Source organism: Bos grunniens, chromosome 14, assembly GCF_055505025.1.
Source record: "Bos grunniens cultivar Pamir isolate PY7600 chromosome 14, Bosgru_T2T1.0, whole genome shotgun sequence".
Lineage (NCBI taxonomy): Eukaryota > Metazoa > Chordata > Mammalia > Artiodactyla > Bovidae > Bos > Bos grunniens.
In genome coordinates this window covers 66,312,241-66,326,422 of record NC_141178.1, presented here as the reverse complement: position 1 = coordinate 66,326,422, position 14,182 = coordinate 66,312,241, and the positions used below count along the sequence as shown (strand labels likewise).

At 36.1% G+C, this 14,182-nt stretch overlaps 1 protein-coding gene across 2 annotated transcripts in view; it reads right to left on the bottom strand.

Annotated features, from left to right (window-relative positions):
- Nucleotides 1-386: 386 nt before the first annotated feature.
- Nucleotides 387-14,182, bottom strand: part of FAM91A1 (family with sequence similarity 91 member A1) — a 40,603-nt gene continuing 26,807 nt past the window's right edge. For both annotated transcript variants that reach the window (XM_086335485.1, XM_086335486.1), the window contains exons 19-24: nt 11,447-11,519; nt 9,367-9,516; nt 7,207-7,311; nt 6,558-6,681; nt 5,416-5,485; nt 387-3,279 (exon numbers count right to left, since the gene is read on the bottom strand). In XM_086335485.1, coding sequence (XP_086191611.1) covers nt 3,094-3,279; nt 5,416-5,485; nt 6,558-6,681; nt 7,207-7,311; nt 9,367-9,516; nt 11,447-11,519 — 708 coding nt within the window. In that variant the 3' untranslated portion in view covers nt 387-3,093. The remainder of the gene's footprint in view (nt 3,280-5,415; nt 5,486-6,557; nt 6,682-7,206; nt 7,312-9,366; nt 9,517-11,446; nt 11,520-14,182) is intronic.

Below are 14,182 nucleotides of genomic sequence, written 5' to 3'. Positions count from 1 at the left end.
GCAGTGACGACTAAAGAAATGCACCATGGTACCTTGGACAAGGTCCTGGAACAGAAGAGAACATCAGAGGGAAAATCGGTGAAAATCAAACATAATCTGTATTTTAGTAAATAGTACAGTACCAATGTTAATTTCTGAGTTTTGACAAATGCGTCATAGTTTATATAAGGTGTTAACATTAGGGGAAGCCTGTGGAAGGGTACAGGGAATATCTCCAGATGACCTTTGCAATTTTTCTGCTAATTTGAAATTATTGTAAAATTAGTTTGTTGTTGTTGCTTTTGTTTTTTTCTTTTCAAGTATAGAAGTCTCAGCACTGAAAGCATGCCTGTATTTTAAATTATGAAAGGGACTTAACAGAAGATTATACACATTTTCACAGCAACTTGATCAACACCACAGTTTATTTGTAAACATATTATAGTGTCAATAATCAAATTGACAACACTTTATACATTTCATTGTATAATATTAACATCATACCAGAAAAAAATCCACTGTACTCAGTTACAGTTTTGGTATTTTAAAATCTTTAAATACAAACTGTATTTGAAACACTGAACATAAAAGAGAATCACAAATGGCAGAGAAAAGTGGAAACAAGTAAAAGAAAGCACTATTCCTGAAAAAAAAAAAAAAAAAAACCCAGAAGCATCTGATTACAATTTTAAAAGAAAAAAAGGAGTCAAGGAAGTAAGATGATCTTAACAACATAAAGTTACATTTCTTCAGACCTATGTGAAAGGTGAAATTGTACCATACTAAATTCTGTGTCTTTTTTTTATGTTTCTTTTTTTCTCTTGGTTTCTGAAGTTTGCCAATGGTTTAAGCTACATTAAGGACAAAAAAGAGGGGAGGGAGCACAAAGCCAAATGAAATTTAAATGTCTGCAGAAAAACTGGATAAAAATTCTTTCATAAATTTTCTTTGGCAAATAATAAATTCTATATTTTACATTTTTTGTTGAATAGGATCAACACATAAGATTTAAGCAATGCATCTCGATATGAGTTAATGTATGAATAAAACAAAACCAAATCCACAAAGTAAAGCATAAAGTGGCTTTCACACTTTGCTAACAGCTCTAAAAATGCAGATTCCCCATCTTTAAAAGTATAAGAGGTCTTCAGCTGGAAGTAGACTCTTTCCTCATTCACATGAGAAACCAGAGGTGACCACATGCTTTTTTTTGTACTTTCCCTAAAATTCATGATCATTACTAGGGTCCATTTCTTCCTCTATTATCCCTCAAAGGAAATATAGCAGCAAATCACTCCCATATTTTAAGTTTTAAATTCACCAACAACAAGGTTCACTACCAACTACAAACATTCAATGCTTTATTAGTGTACATGTCATCACCATAGGCTTAGCTTGTTAATACAGAAATAAATAACTACAGTTAATCTGAACAAAGCAAATGAGATTAAAGAGCCCTGATCAAATGAAATACTTACAACAATCAGGTGAAAAACTATAAAAGTTACATACATACCTAATAGCACTAGGAATGTACAATATCAATTATTGGAAAAATAAATGAGTGATTCACAGTTATAAGAAATTATTTTAATATTAGTATTTTTCCTTTTATAGACAAACATTTATAACATACACTTGGTTTCCACCTCATATAAGACAAAGTAGAATACTAAACGTTACTGCATTTACCCCAAACACAGCACTGACTGTGCCACAGGTAACCTGCTTCAAAACATTTAATAGGTAGGCCATGGTATTGAATGCATGGTTATGCTAACAGTTTTAAGAAAGACATATATTTCCAGAAGTATGTTAAATACACAAATATCAGTTCTATAAATAACAAAAATTGTCAGCAAAAATGTTCAGGTTTAACCTTCCCAAATTTTCTAATGCTTTAAATATTTTAGATATATGCTGTTTGACCAGTTAGTTTGGTTACAGTTTTAAACTAGCAAACCGTTATTCTATGAGAAGAGCTAAACTATAACACTGCACAAACTTCCCAAGGAAGGTAATTTGAAAAATCTAAAAAGTGATTCCAATTATTCTAATTAACATTTGAGATACTAAAAGAATCAAGGACTCAAGAAAAACATTTTGAAATTACTCGATTTTTCTTTATCATTTTGTCTAAAACTAGTCACATAAATTTAAGATCCAAATTGCCTAACAATGTGTCCTCACAGCAGGTTTGTCACTAAAATGTTTTGATCAGAAGACATAGCCTTAATGCCTCTAAATTCTAAGCTAAAATCAAAATCCTTGGTTTGAAACCTCAAATCCAATTCCATAACAACTCATGGGTAAATGAGTCAAGGAGAAAACATGCAGCAGCCACAGCTACAAGAGTGGAAAATAAATTTGATTTTTCCATAAAGACTCTATGAAAATATAAAGCCCCAAATGAGCGACAACACAAGTCCACATATAAACATTGTTTAAAAATAGAATGTTTCCCAAGCTTCTTATGAGATGTCAGTGTATCGTCATAGTCGGTGTTAAGATCTTCTAAGTCAACGTTAAGCCATACCTAACTATGCTGATTTGCATACCTTCAACAATGTTCAATTGATATACATAATTTACAAATATCCACAGCAATTCATAATGCCCCATCAGATCATCTCTCAATAATGGATGTTAACAGTTTTATAGTTTTGCTACTTTAAATACCAAGAAGCCTTTTCAGAGGAAGAGTTCCACCTCTTCCCATGATCCCTTAAAGAGTAGGTAACAAAATATAAAATTAAACAAGATTTATGTTTGATAAACTAACATATAAAATTACCATTGCAATATTCATAGTGACTGCTTATAAACATAACAGTCATCATAAAGCCTATAAAGTATATCCTCAGTTTTATAAAAGAAATGCAGATTGTCTCAAGGTAAAAAATACAGTGCAGGCTGCTAAAAAGCTCTTTGTTGCATTAGGAGGTGCAGGAATGAGGAAAACTTCTGAAAACATGAACAAGTTCCCCAAACTTTAACATCAGTTAAGCATGAATTGCACTGCAGCAGCAGGAAGCTTTTTAGTGGCTGGCACTATAAAGCTAACGTTAAGAAAGAAAAAAGGCAGAAAGGGTGAGCAACAAATATGTAACCAAATTACTGCAAATGGAGATTAGCAATAAGAAGTGACGAGGGTGATCGTCCACTCCACTCCGTTAAGATACCATCTTTAAATACTAAGTTCTTTGCAGGAAGGGGAACTCCCATGTCAGCACAGGATGACTGTGAAAGCAAACTTGGAAAACTGGCCTCAGTGTGAACATCCAGTGTTGAAGCACCTTCCTAGAGAGAGCAAGAAACAAGACAAAAAAATCCTATTCAACACTTTACCAAACCACTTAATTCAGCTAATGAAGTGGAGTGTGAAATTAAGACCTTGATTACCTAAGAAATGTTTATGGAATGCAGAGCACTATAGAAGATGCAAAGACATACCTCATGAACCCCAAATAATCAACAACTGGTATTAACATATGCAGAAATAAGAAAAATTTCTTAGATAATCTACAAAAACCCTCATGCAACATTAAGCACTAGAACAATCTATCATCCACTCCCAGGGCTCTCAGATTCACACATTCAGCACAGACTTCTTGGAACTCCAGGCTCCAATCTCCTCCTATCCAACATCTATTTTTGCATGTTTCACCATAAATTCCACACTTAACATGTCCATAACCAAACTAAATTTCCCTACCAGGTCCTTCCCCTACTCCATGCATCAAGCTAGTCAAGAAAATGACTATGAAGCGTGAAAATTACCTTCATTCTTCCCTTCCTTACCATAGCCTCGATCTTTCCTCACATTTATTTAATCACTACATTCCCTCAATATACCTCCAGCATGTATCCCAAAGGAGTTTACTTGATTCATTCACCACAGCCAAGGCCACCAGTCTCCACTGAAGTGCAGTCCTCACACCAAAGTGAGGTGCAGGAGTGTGAAAATTTGTAAAATCTTGTATCTATTTATTGCATCCAATAAAATTTGTTTTTGTGTATGTTTTATAATATACACAATTTATTATATTACAGGTATAGCAGTAATGAACAAACCTTTACTGCAGATACATTTTTTTTTAATGAAAAAGATGTTCATCTATCAATATTTCTCACTATAGTTAATACAACAGTCTCCAAACTTGTCTTATTTCTAAGCTTCTGTTTTTAATCTATTCTCTAAACAGTAACTAATCTTTTAAAAAAAGTCAATTAGAAATATGTCATTCCCTGTTATAAGTCTTTAATACTAACAGTTTCTCTTTGCAGTTAAGTATAGAACACATTTTTTCACGTACTCTAGAAGGCCCTCCGCTCCGCATCAACCTCACCTCTGGCCCCTACGCCACTTTCACGAGGCTTCTGTCACTGGCCCTCTCGTTTCCTTGCAGGCTGAGTGCCCTCCTGACACAGGACTTACATACCTACTAACCTCGGCCTGGAATACTTTTTCCTGTTCTTTAGATTTCAGCTTATACGTCACCTCTACCTTTTTAAATTTGGTCTGCCTTTAGATTCTATCATTTCTGAAGGGGTTTGGCTCCTTTACAGCACACATATTGAAGTCCGTAACTACTTGTATATGTCAGTGTTTCCTTGACTAGCTCTCACACAACACTCAAGCTCCATTAGTGTCTTAGTATACTGCTTCCCCAGCACCTTGTGAAGACTCCGGCATAGAGCTGACTCAAGTATTTACTGAGAGAATGAAAGAAGCCAAATTCCAAAATACTAATTTCATAATGTTAGAACAGATATTTCAAACAAAAAATATTCCATTCTAAAAATTTATCTACAAATCAAGTCTACGGTATCCATTCTTTCCTTGGGGGTAAGACAGAGGTCTAGAGCTCTGGCTTTCACTACCGTAACAGTCAGTCCCACCTCACTAATCACTGCACTGGGGATCAAGAGGGGACTTCCCTAGTGGCTCACTGGTAAAGAACCTGCCAGCCAACGCAGAAATCACAGGTAAAATTCCTGGGTCAGGAAGATCCCCGGGAGAAGGAAATGGCAACCCACTCTAGTATTCTTGCCTGGGAAATCTCTTGGAGAGAGGAGCCTGACGGGCTACAGTCCTTGGGGTCACAAAGAGTTGGACACGACTTAGCAACTAAATAACAACTGACCCAAGAACCAGAACCTAACGTGGTACATGGCCCATGGCAGATGCTTAAAACACTTCTGTTAAATGAAGCACCAGCACTAGAACGAACAGTTCAAGCCTCCTGAAGACCTGGCCAGTGAAATCATGTATAAGTCAGTTAACTTTCTGAATTTCAGTATCTTCATTTATACATTAAATTACAACTTATTTCATGTCTTACTGCTGTGGAGACTCAGCACAAACACAGAAGTGTTTTGGACACTATAAAAGCTCTATGCAAATACACCTTGGGTTTTTTTAGTTTTTGTTACCTGGAATGAGTGAACAAAGTTAAGGACTTGTAGAGACAGTTTTCTACTGGAATGTAAGAGGTTTTGAAGGCTGAAAAAAAGGAGAAAAGTTTAAAACAAATATAACGAGAACTAATAGCTTATGAGAGTTTAATTTTAATAAACATGTTAATATATGTATATACATCTCAATTAATCACATAATTTCTAAAAAACAATTGCAATGGTTCTCATCAATGAAATTTCTGCTTGTTTTAATAATATGGAGTAAAGATGCATTAAAAAGACCATTTTGAAATAAAACATCATGTACAACCAAAATTAGAAAATTACTGTTAAAAGGAAAAGTTTAAACTACTACCAAATATGCAAGAACACTTTAAAAATAAAAATGTAGGAACACATTTTCAATTGTAAATTGGTTAACATATGTAAACTGGTAACCATTATAGTGGCAATCATTAAAGCTATATAGTATTTTTACCTTTTTATTCATGTATATTATTTTATTTTCAAGATAGTTATTAAAATTGTCAATTAAGTACCTTAAATTTTCTTATACAAACTACATTAGGCCAATTAAATTATTTATTCTCCAACTTTGTTTTCCTAAATAACAATGTCAAGGAGATCTGTAGATATCACCTTTTTCTAAGCCACCCACCATGATCATCAGATTTAGTGATACTCTTCTCTGCTAACCAGACTCAGGACCCTTACCATGCTGCCTCTCAGCAGCTGCTCCCAACCGATGAGAGTGAGCATACAAGATAAAACCTACTTGTCATGACTGATGAATAATGTATGTTCATTTAGAAAATGTGGCAACTGAAGAAAATTTAGAAAGTCATCCATATTTACATATTAAAAAAAGCTAGGTGCACACAGTCATATAAGTACACCCATTTAATCTATACTCTCACCAAATCTGAGTAATTTAGTATCATTAACCAAAACGTTGTGTCCAAAATATCTGCATGTGCCTAATTTCTGAGGGACTGAACTTTAATTTAAAAATACACAGCAAAACCTTTAAACAAGCCATCTTTATTCAATCAATGAACAAGCATGTGTGAAATAAGAGAAAGTAAGGTACAGCAACTAATAATGAGAGCTTAAAAAGTCTCATACATGAAAAGATGACAGCAAACAGAAACCCTCACCTCTCTTTTCTGCAAAGGCCATGCGTAGCGATTTTTCTGCAGACTTTCTGGTTTAATTCAGAACTAAACAGTGGAATCCCAAAGCACAACTCCAGAGGAACCCAATCTGCTTCTGCTGTGGCAACTACAAAAGGGTACACAAAGTTATTAATCATGTATACTTCATGTATTATGACTGACCAGGGTTTAACTGGTCAGTCTGATCACTGGTCAGAGATCCAGAGATTTTCATAGATTCCTCCTGCTTCCACTGACACCCACGTGGGTTTAGCAGGGGAGAGGACTCAGAGGGGTGTCAGTGAATCTCTGAAACAGGAAATAATGTTTTTTGAGTATGTACATGCTTCTGGGAAGAAGGCACACAGCTTTCATCAGACACTCAAAGTGGCTTTTTACACCAGAAAAAAAAAATCTAATTCAAAACATCTACAAGATGAGAGAATTAACAGGAAAAATGAAACATTGTTTATTTTCATGTCACATTTTACAATATTTTAATTATTCTAAATATATAAAAATGTTTCCTAGAAAATACTTATGAAAAGGTCCATTATAATAAGAGCAAATGATATCCAAAAACAGTATCATTTGCAAAAGGATTAAACCTCAGAAATTAGTCAGAGATTGCAAGCAATTTTTAAAGCCTTACCAGAGTTTTGCTTTGCAGCTGAATCTAGAGCTGCTTCCTCAATGACCATTTCAAATGACTCTGTGCTCCCATTCACATCTGAGCCTGAAGCCAAATCAGGTTCTCCTTATAATTGAAGGGCAAACAATAAATATTAGGACTCTAGAAGCTGGTATACGTTGTTGATAAGTCAGTCCTAACAGAAATAACAATGGAATATAGTGAATGGTCTTTAGCCTAAAGGAGAAGCTGTTAAGTGGGGGACAATTTTGTCCCACAAGAAATACTTGGCAATTTTGACAAGGTTTGTTCGCCATGAATGGGGACAGGGATGTTACTGATATCTAAGGATCCTAAACATCCTACAATGCATAGGACGGTCCCCCAGAACAAAGAATTAACCAGCTCAAAACATTAATAGTACTGAGGTTGTGAAGCTTTGGCCTAAAAAAACAAGCATTCACATGGCAGAACACAAGTTCAGACCTTCACTTCATTATACTAAAGTCATTTCTGTCCCCATGGAAACATGCAGTCTGATTACATCATTCCCTTTCAAAATATTTTGACTCCCTATGTCTTTCAGCATAATACATCCTCTGAGATCCTCTAGATCTTACCTATTATTTCTCTACTCTCTGCTACTACAGCCCATCAAACTCTTCTGGCCAAGATAAGCTACTCTCTTGCCTGATCCCCTCTGCCTAAAGCTGCTACCCTCCAAATAAACAACAATCATCTATGTGTAGATAACACCTCATTTTTCAAAATTCACTTCAAACTTTACCTTCTCTAAGAGGGTCTGATAGCTCAGTTGGCTGAGATAAGCCTTCCCGTCCTGCTTTAGCACTTTAAGCAGACCCCGGTATCTTAGTCTCTTAACATTACACAGTAGGCTGATTCAGTTGCTTGTCTCTCGCCCAGGGTTTTTTACTCCTTCAGAGAGTGAAGTCGCTCAGTCGTGTCCGACTCTTTGCGACCCCATGGACTGTAGCCCACCAGGCTCCTCTGTCCATGGAATTTTCCAGGCAAGAATACTGGAGTGGGTTGCCATCTCCTTCTCCGTAGGACTTAGTAATAGAAATATCTCCAGCACCTAAGCAGGTATTTCGTAAATGTGCACAGAAAGAATGAAATAAAACAGGACAGCTCTATTAACATTCTTTGAAATGACTAATCCACAGCCCTCTTCTCTAAAAACGCTCCTGTGATACTTGGCAGTCAACTGTTGAAAGTTACCCAACTCTGGCCAAAGGTATATGGACCAGGAGTGAATACCTAATTCAATTCACTAGATGGCTAGCAATTAATCATACTCTCTCAGCATTTCAAAGGAAGAGGTTCAGTGAATCGAATCGATGATATAGAGATCTGAATTAAACATTCCCTAGAGCTGCGGACCACAGGTGACACCGCGGCAACCAAAGCCACATACAAGCCGAAATTACGCCAGGGCAGGAAACAGTTAGTGACAAGAAGGTGATCTGAAAAATGCATCTTTAAAAAGAAAGGCATCTAAGGAAAATTAGCCATTGTCCATATGCAAGACAGGGTGGAGACGCAAAGAAGATGAGGCCAGGAAGACTAAGCAGGAAATAGTTGCAATAAAACATGTGTAAAATATCAAGATTCAGACTAGAATGGTAGTTACAGAGAATTAAAGAGGGAGGGAAAGAAATGAATATAAGACATTTCTAAAGACTAACTCACAGAACTAACTAGGCTGAGTGCGAAAGGAGAAGGATGAGACAAAGACATGATTTTTAAGGCCTGCATAACTGAGACAATGGTGCCTCCAATAGGAGGAGGAAAGCTGAAGGGGAAAACTATTCATCCTAGTTTGAAAATAATTTTACAAACAGACTAAAGTTTTGAAACCATCACCCCATAAAGGAACTTAATTTAAAGCCTATAAACAGAAATATGACAGTAAAGGGCTAAAACACAATAACGATTCTGTATTCCAACCCCAGGTCATCACGTCTTTACTTTTGCACTTAGTATTTTCTCCATTTGAATAACTGATAATTGTCCCAATGACGTCACAGTATTTTCAGTGGAAAAACATTAAGTATTAAATAAGTCAACATCCCCACAAAGCCCCCATGCTTTTTAAATATTAAGTTTGTGATACACTCACTGCCAGTTATCGTAACTCAAAGGACACAACTATTGGCTAACCTCTCTCATCAGAAGCATCACTGAGTTTTCTGTTTGCAAGTTGGCTAGAAGCATTCAACATGGTGACATATCCACAAAAATGCTGCAAGTCCACTTTGTTCCTCAATGTTTGCAATGCTTTATGAACACCCATATTGACACGAGTAAACTCTAAGAACAAAGAGTTGACATCAATTATAAGTCAACAGTTTTACAACAGAACACCAAAAACTTAAATACACTTTCCTTTTGTTAACATCAAACAATTCTTAGAACTACTTTTAGATTTTATCAAAATTGATTCCAATGAATAAATATCTGTAAATGTAAAAGGATGCTGTACATATACAACATACTTTATAGACCTCAGAAGGCAACTATTGTAACAAAACAATTTACTCTCTAAGTAAACAAACATGGCCCGTCAATGGCAAATTCTCTAGGCTTCTCTTTGTACTTCCATTCTGCCTTAAGTACTTACTTAGTGGGCTTCTACCAGGAAATTCCGTATTGAATACACATTTTTTATTTTCTAAGAAAAGTATTCTTATTGAAACTAAAAGCTAACAATGTACTTGAAATTATATCCCTAATAAATTAAGTATCAGCTCAAGTTCTCATAAATACGTGAACTTACAAAAGAGAAAGATGCCAAATACGAATATTTCTCTGTTTTAGAATTTTCACAATAATCTCCAAAGGCAAAAGAGTGATCAGTTCTCGAGATTTTATGATTTTTAAGATCCCGTTGTCACTATCCTATATCTTGTGGTGAATAATTAATTTGTCCACAGAATTTATAAAGTATCAGAGGATTAACTAGCAAAGTTTAGTTGCAGAGAAATACTTATTTCTGAATAGGGGCTCTATTTTGGAGGAGAAAATTCTCCTCTCCAAATTTTGTACACACTTATTTCACAACAGCCCAAAGAGAGTACTTAATTTCAAATGTGAAGCATTTACAGCCTACTCATGAGAAAAGGAAAAAAATACTTATGTAAATCTTCTTCTTTTCTCCCTGCTTTAGGGGAGAAGAGACAATGGTGACTAACATTTTGGAAAAGTTCTTATATGAATTAACAAAAGTTAAATTACTTGATTCATTGCTCTCTAAAATTCCAAGCAATATGACTCTAAGAACAAGAAAAATAGATTCTAAAATGACAATTTTGAATGGAGCAGGAAACACAGGTGCTGAATATACTTTCTTAATAATCAACAGAGGAGAGATGTTTTACATTAAACAAAAGGAAGAATGAATTTGCTTTTATAGAAATTCCCTGAGCATCTTTCATCAAATGTATTACAGCTCACAATTCTAGAAAGGAGTAACCTTAAACAGGCCTTTTCACCCTTGAACCTAGAATCAGCTTAATTTAGCTCACTCAAGTCCTCTCTAGCAGGAAAAATAAAATTTAAAAACAATTTTAAATTATTTATTCATTTTAAATTAGGTTTTGTTTAAAATGTTTTCTCATTTTCTCTAAGGACTCTAGATTGGGAACTTGTAATACTATAGAACAAACTTAAATCAAAACACACTGACCATTAATAAAAAAATTTTCAATTTGTTTTTGCTAAAAACAAATGCTGAAACAGGAAATAATACACAAGTTCTCTGTAAACTGTAAGTTAATTTACAAATGTTCATTAATGTCCATAGAAGCCCCATAAAAATAAATAAATAAAAGGACTGTAATAACAATGGGGGAAAAAAATCAACTTTCTAAGCATAAAATCCTCCCTGTGACTTGTACTCTCTGCCAACCTATGAACAAATAAACAATAAAAGGAAACTAAAAAGGCTAAACATACAGAAAACCTAGTCTTCCATCTAAGTAGCTGCCTACTTAGCTTCTTCATCTCCAAGACAAACTAGTATTCCTTCTAGTCCTAGGTCCTAAATGAGTCCTACCCTATTAGCTCTTTGTGGGAAAAGGCATGTGACAGAAAACTACCTTTCCCAATACTCTTTAAAAGCAGAATGATTTTAAGACCCTAGAACTTAAAAAGTTTAAGAATTTACTTCTTGCTATGCTTCCACTGATTGACAAGACTAATTATAAAGAAGTCAAATGGATACAATTTGAAAGTAAGGTACCTCCTTGTAGTTCTGTCTCATCAAATGGGAAAGGTATGTGGACAGTTTCTCCTATCCCATGCAAACCATGTCCCTAAACATGAAAAAACACAAGTTGAAAGGTATATGTGAAATCTGTATTTCCAACAGTAGATACTCAATTGATAATTAAAACTGTGCCTCATGATGGTGTATTCCACCTTAATACTCCATCAAAATGCTCTCAATAATTCTCTGCTTTTCTCTAGCAAGTAAACATAATCTTAAATCTTTATTAACCTATTAAGGCAATGTGTCTAAAGTGAGGGTACGGGTTAGCGAAAAAACAGGTCAATCAGGTGTCTGCTGAGTGAAGCCTGAATGAGATCCTGTGCATTCATGAGGCTTAGCTGTAGTGCTGAGAAAGAAAAGTGACGGAGGATCCGAGTTCCCTGGCGTGCTGCGGATTAGGAGTGCAAATCTCAAAAACGTGAACTGAATGACACGTATTCAAAATGCCTTGCTGCAGCACTCTAACTGCATACAATTAGAGACAACCAAAATGCCAGTCAGCAGGGGACTGATGAAATAAATCTATGTGCATATTTTCAAGGCAGCTGCAAAAAAAGGAAGCTCTCTACAAAATGAAATAGAAAGATCTCCAATTGCTAAGTGGAAAAAGCATGGGGGATATCTGTATGTAATTGCTTGCATGTGTATAAAGAAATTCTAGAAGGGTACAGCAGAAACAAATGTGGTTGTCTGATCTGGAGGAGAGTCAGGGAGTGGGGACTGAACAGAGTGTTAAGAGGGCAGTGATACTTTTCTCTGTGTATCTTTTAATAGTGTTTTATTTTTGAAACATGAACTATCAATTCAAAAGTTAAATTGAAAAAAATCTATGAATCTAACCCACCTCAGTCCCATGTTACAAACAGCATTCCTCACATTCAAATAATTACAGTTATGAATGATAAGCATAAGGTATTTCATTTTATGCTTATACAGAATCATTTTAATAGAAAAGTTAACACTTGGGATCTATACATTCTTTCCCTTTAAAGAAGATCCACACATTAATCAAATTCAAGATACTGTGATGTAAAAGAAAAAAATAATTTCAGGGGGGAAAAAATCATATTCATTTAACTTGGTTCATATAACAACTTGAATATGTTTCTAATATCTTGCTTCTATTCCACTGATACATTTATGATTTCAATCCTAAACAAGATGGTTATTATTTATAAGAACATGGTTTTAATCAAAAATCTTAATTCTGCTGTTTTAAGTTCCAGTAAAGGTAAATCTTTTTTTCCATAAAATTTAATAAAAGAGACGTTCTTTTTTAGAAAAGGCAAAACTCCTTAACAAACAGTTTAAAACTCCTCTCACTCTATTTCCACCACCACTGCCACTGTAGTGAACATTTTTTGAGATGTTCCAAGGTACTAAACACAGGTCTAGAGCATTTTATGTTGATCTCCCATCTCAGTCATTCTTTTCAACAATCGTGTAAAGGTAAGACCTTTTATTACCTCTAATTTGCAGGTGAAGTCACTGAAGTCAAAGCAAGTTAGTTAACTTATCCAATGTAGCCAATATGTGGACTCCAGATGTGAACTTAGGCGGTCTGACCCCTCAGTTCACGTCCAGCCCATCCTACTCTGTATCCCAGCCACCGCTCTACGCTTCATGTCTGCCCTCCCGGCTAACGCATCCTCTCACGGTTTCTACTACTACCCACGTGCTGATGCTGACACTCAAGTCAATCTCCCTTGTTCGAGCTCTCATTTGAATTTCAGAATATTTTCAATTACCTCCTAGATACTTCCACCACCCAAATGTCCCACGGGCCCAACACGCACGCTCATCTGCTCCCATACACCAGCTCTTCCTCCTGTGTTCTCAAGTGTGATGCCCCTGCTCTTCCACCTTCACAAGCCAGGTTCCTGAGGAGTCCCTTTTCCCTTCCCACCCCCTTCTCAGATACCTGATCAGTTCTATTTATTTTGTATTTGTAATAATTCTTCCTTTTCATTCTTATTACCGCTTCCCTAACCTAGGCTGTCCTCATCTCTTATCTGGCCTCCAAGACTGCATGCTAATCCTATCTTCTCCCACCCAGTCATTCTCAACAGTCTTCAGGCTAATCTTCTAAATCACAACTGACCATGTTAATCCCTTGCTCAGCACCCTTCACTGGCTACCATGGATCTAAAGGGAAAGTCTAAGCACTACGGCAGGGCAAGTAAGGTCCACTGCCCTCCAGGGCAGGGCCTGCCTACTGCTCCAGACGAGTCTCTGATCACCATCCATCACACTGCAGCCCACCCCTCAAGATGACGTAACAGCTCACATGTCCGAGCACATGCTCCCACTTCGTATTCCTGTTCGTTTATTCAACACTCACTCACTGAGCAACTTCTGCGAGCCAGGCACTATTCCAAGCACTAGGGAACTAGTTATGAAGAAAGAAGAAAAAACTCTCTACCCAAGGGTTTATTCATACTAACTGTACCTCTCTGCCTGGCCTCACTCTCCTCTGAATCAGTCTTTTATACCTAGCCAGGTCTCATTTTCTCCGAGGAACTCTCCCTAAGCCTCTGTCCTTGCCCCAAAGCTAGAAGGTACTTCTCTTTAACACTTCCCCTATCACTCTCTCTAACCCTCAGCTAAAAACTGCTTACATAACCTTTCCCATCAGAATTAAGTTCCCTGAAGACAGGGACCATGTCTCATTTGTAAACCCACATTAATTAGTACAGAATATGGCAA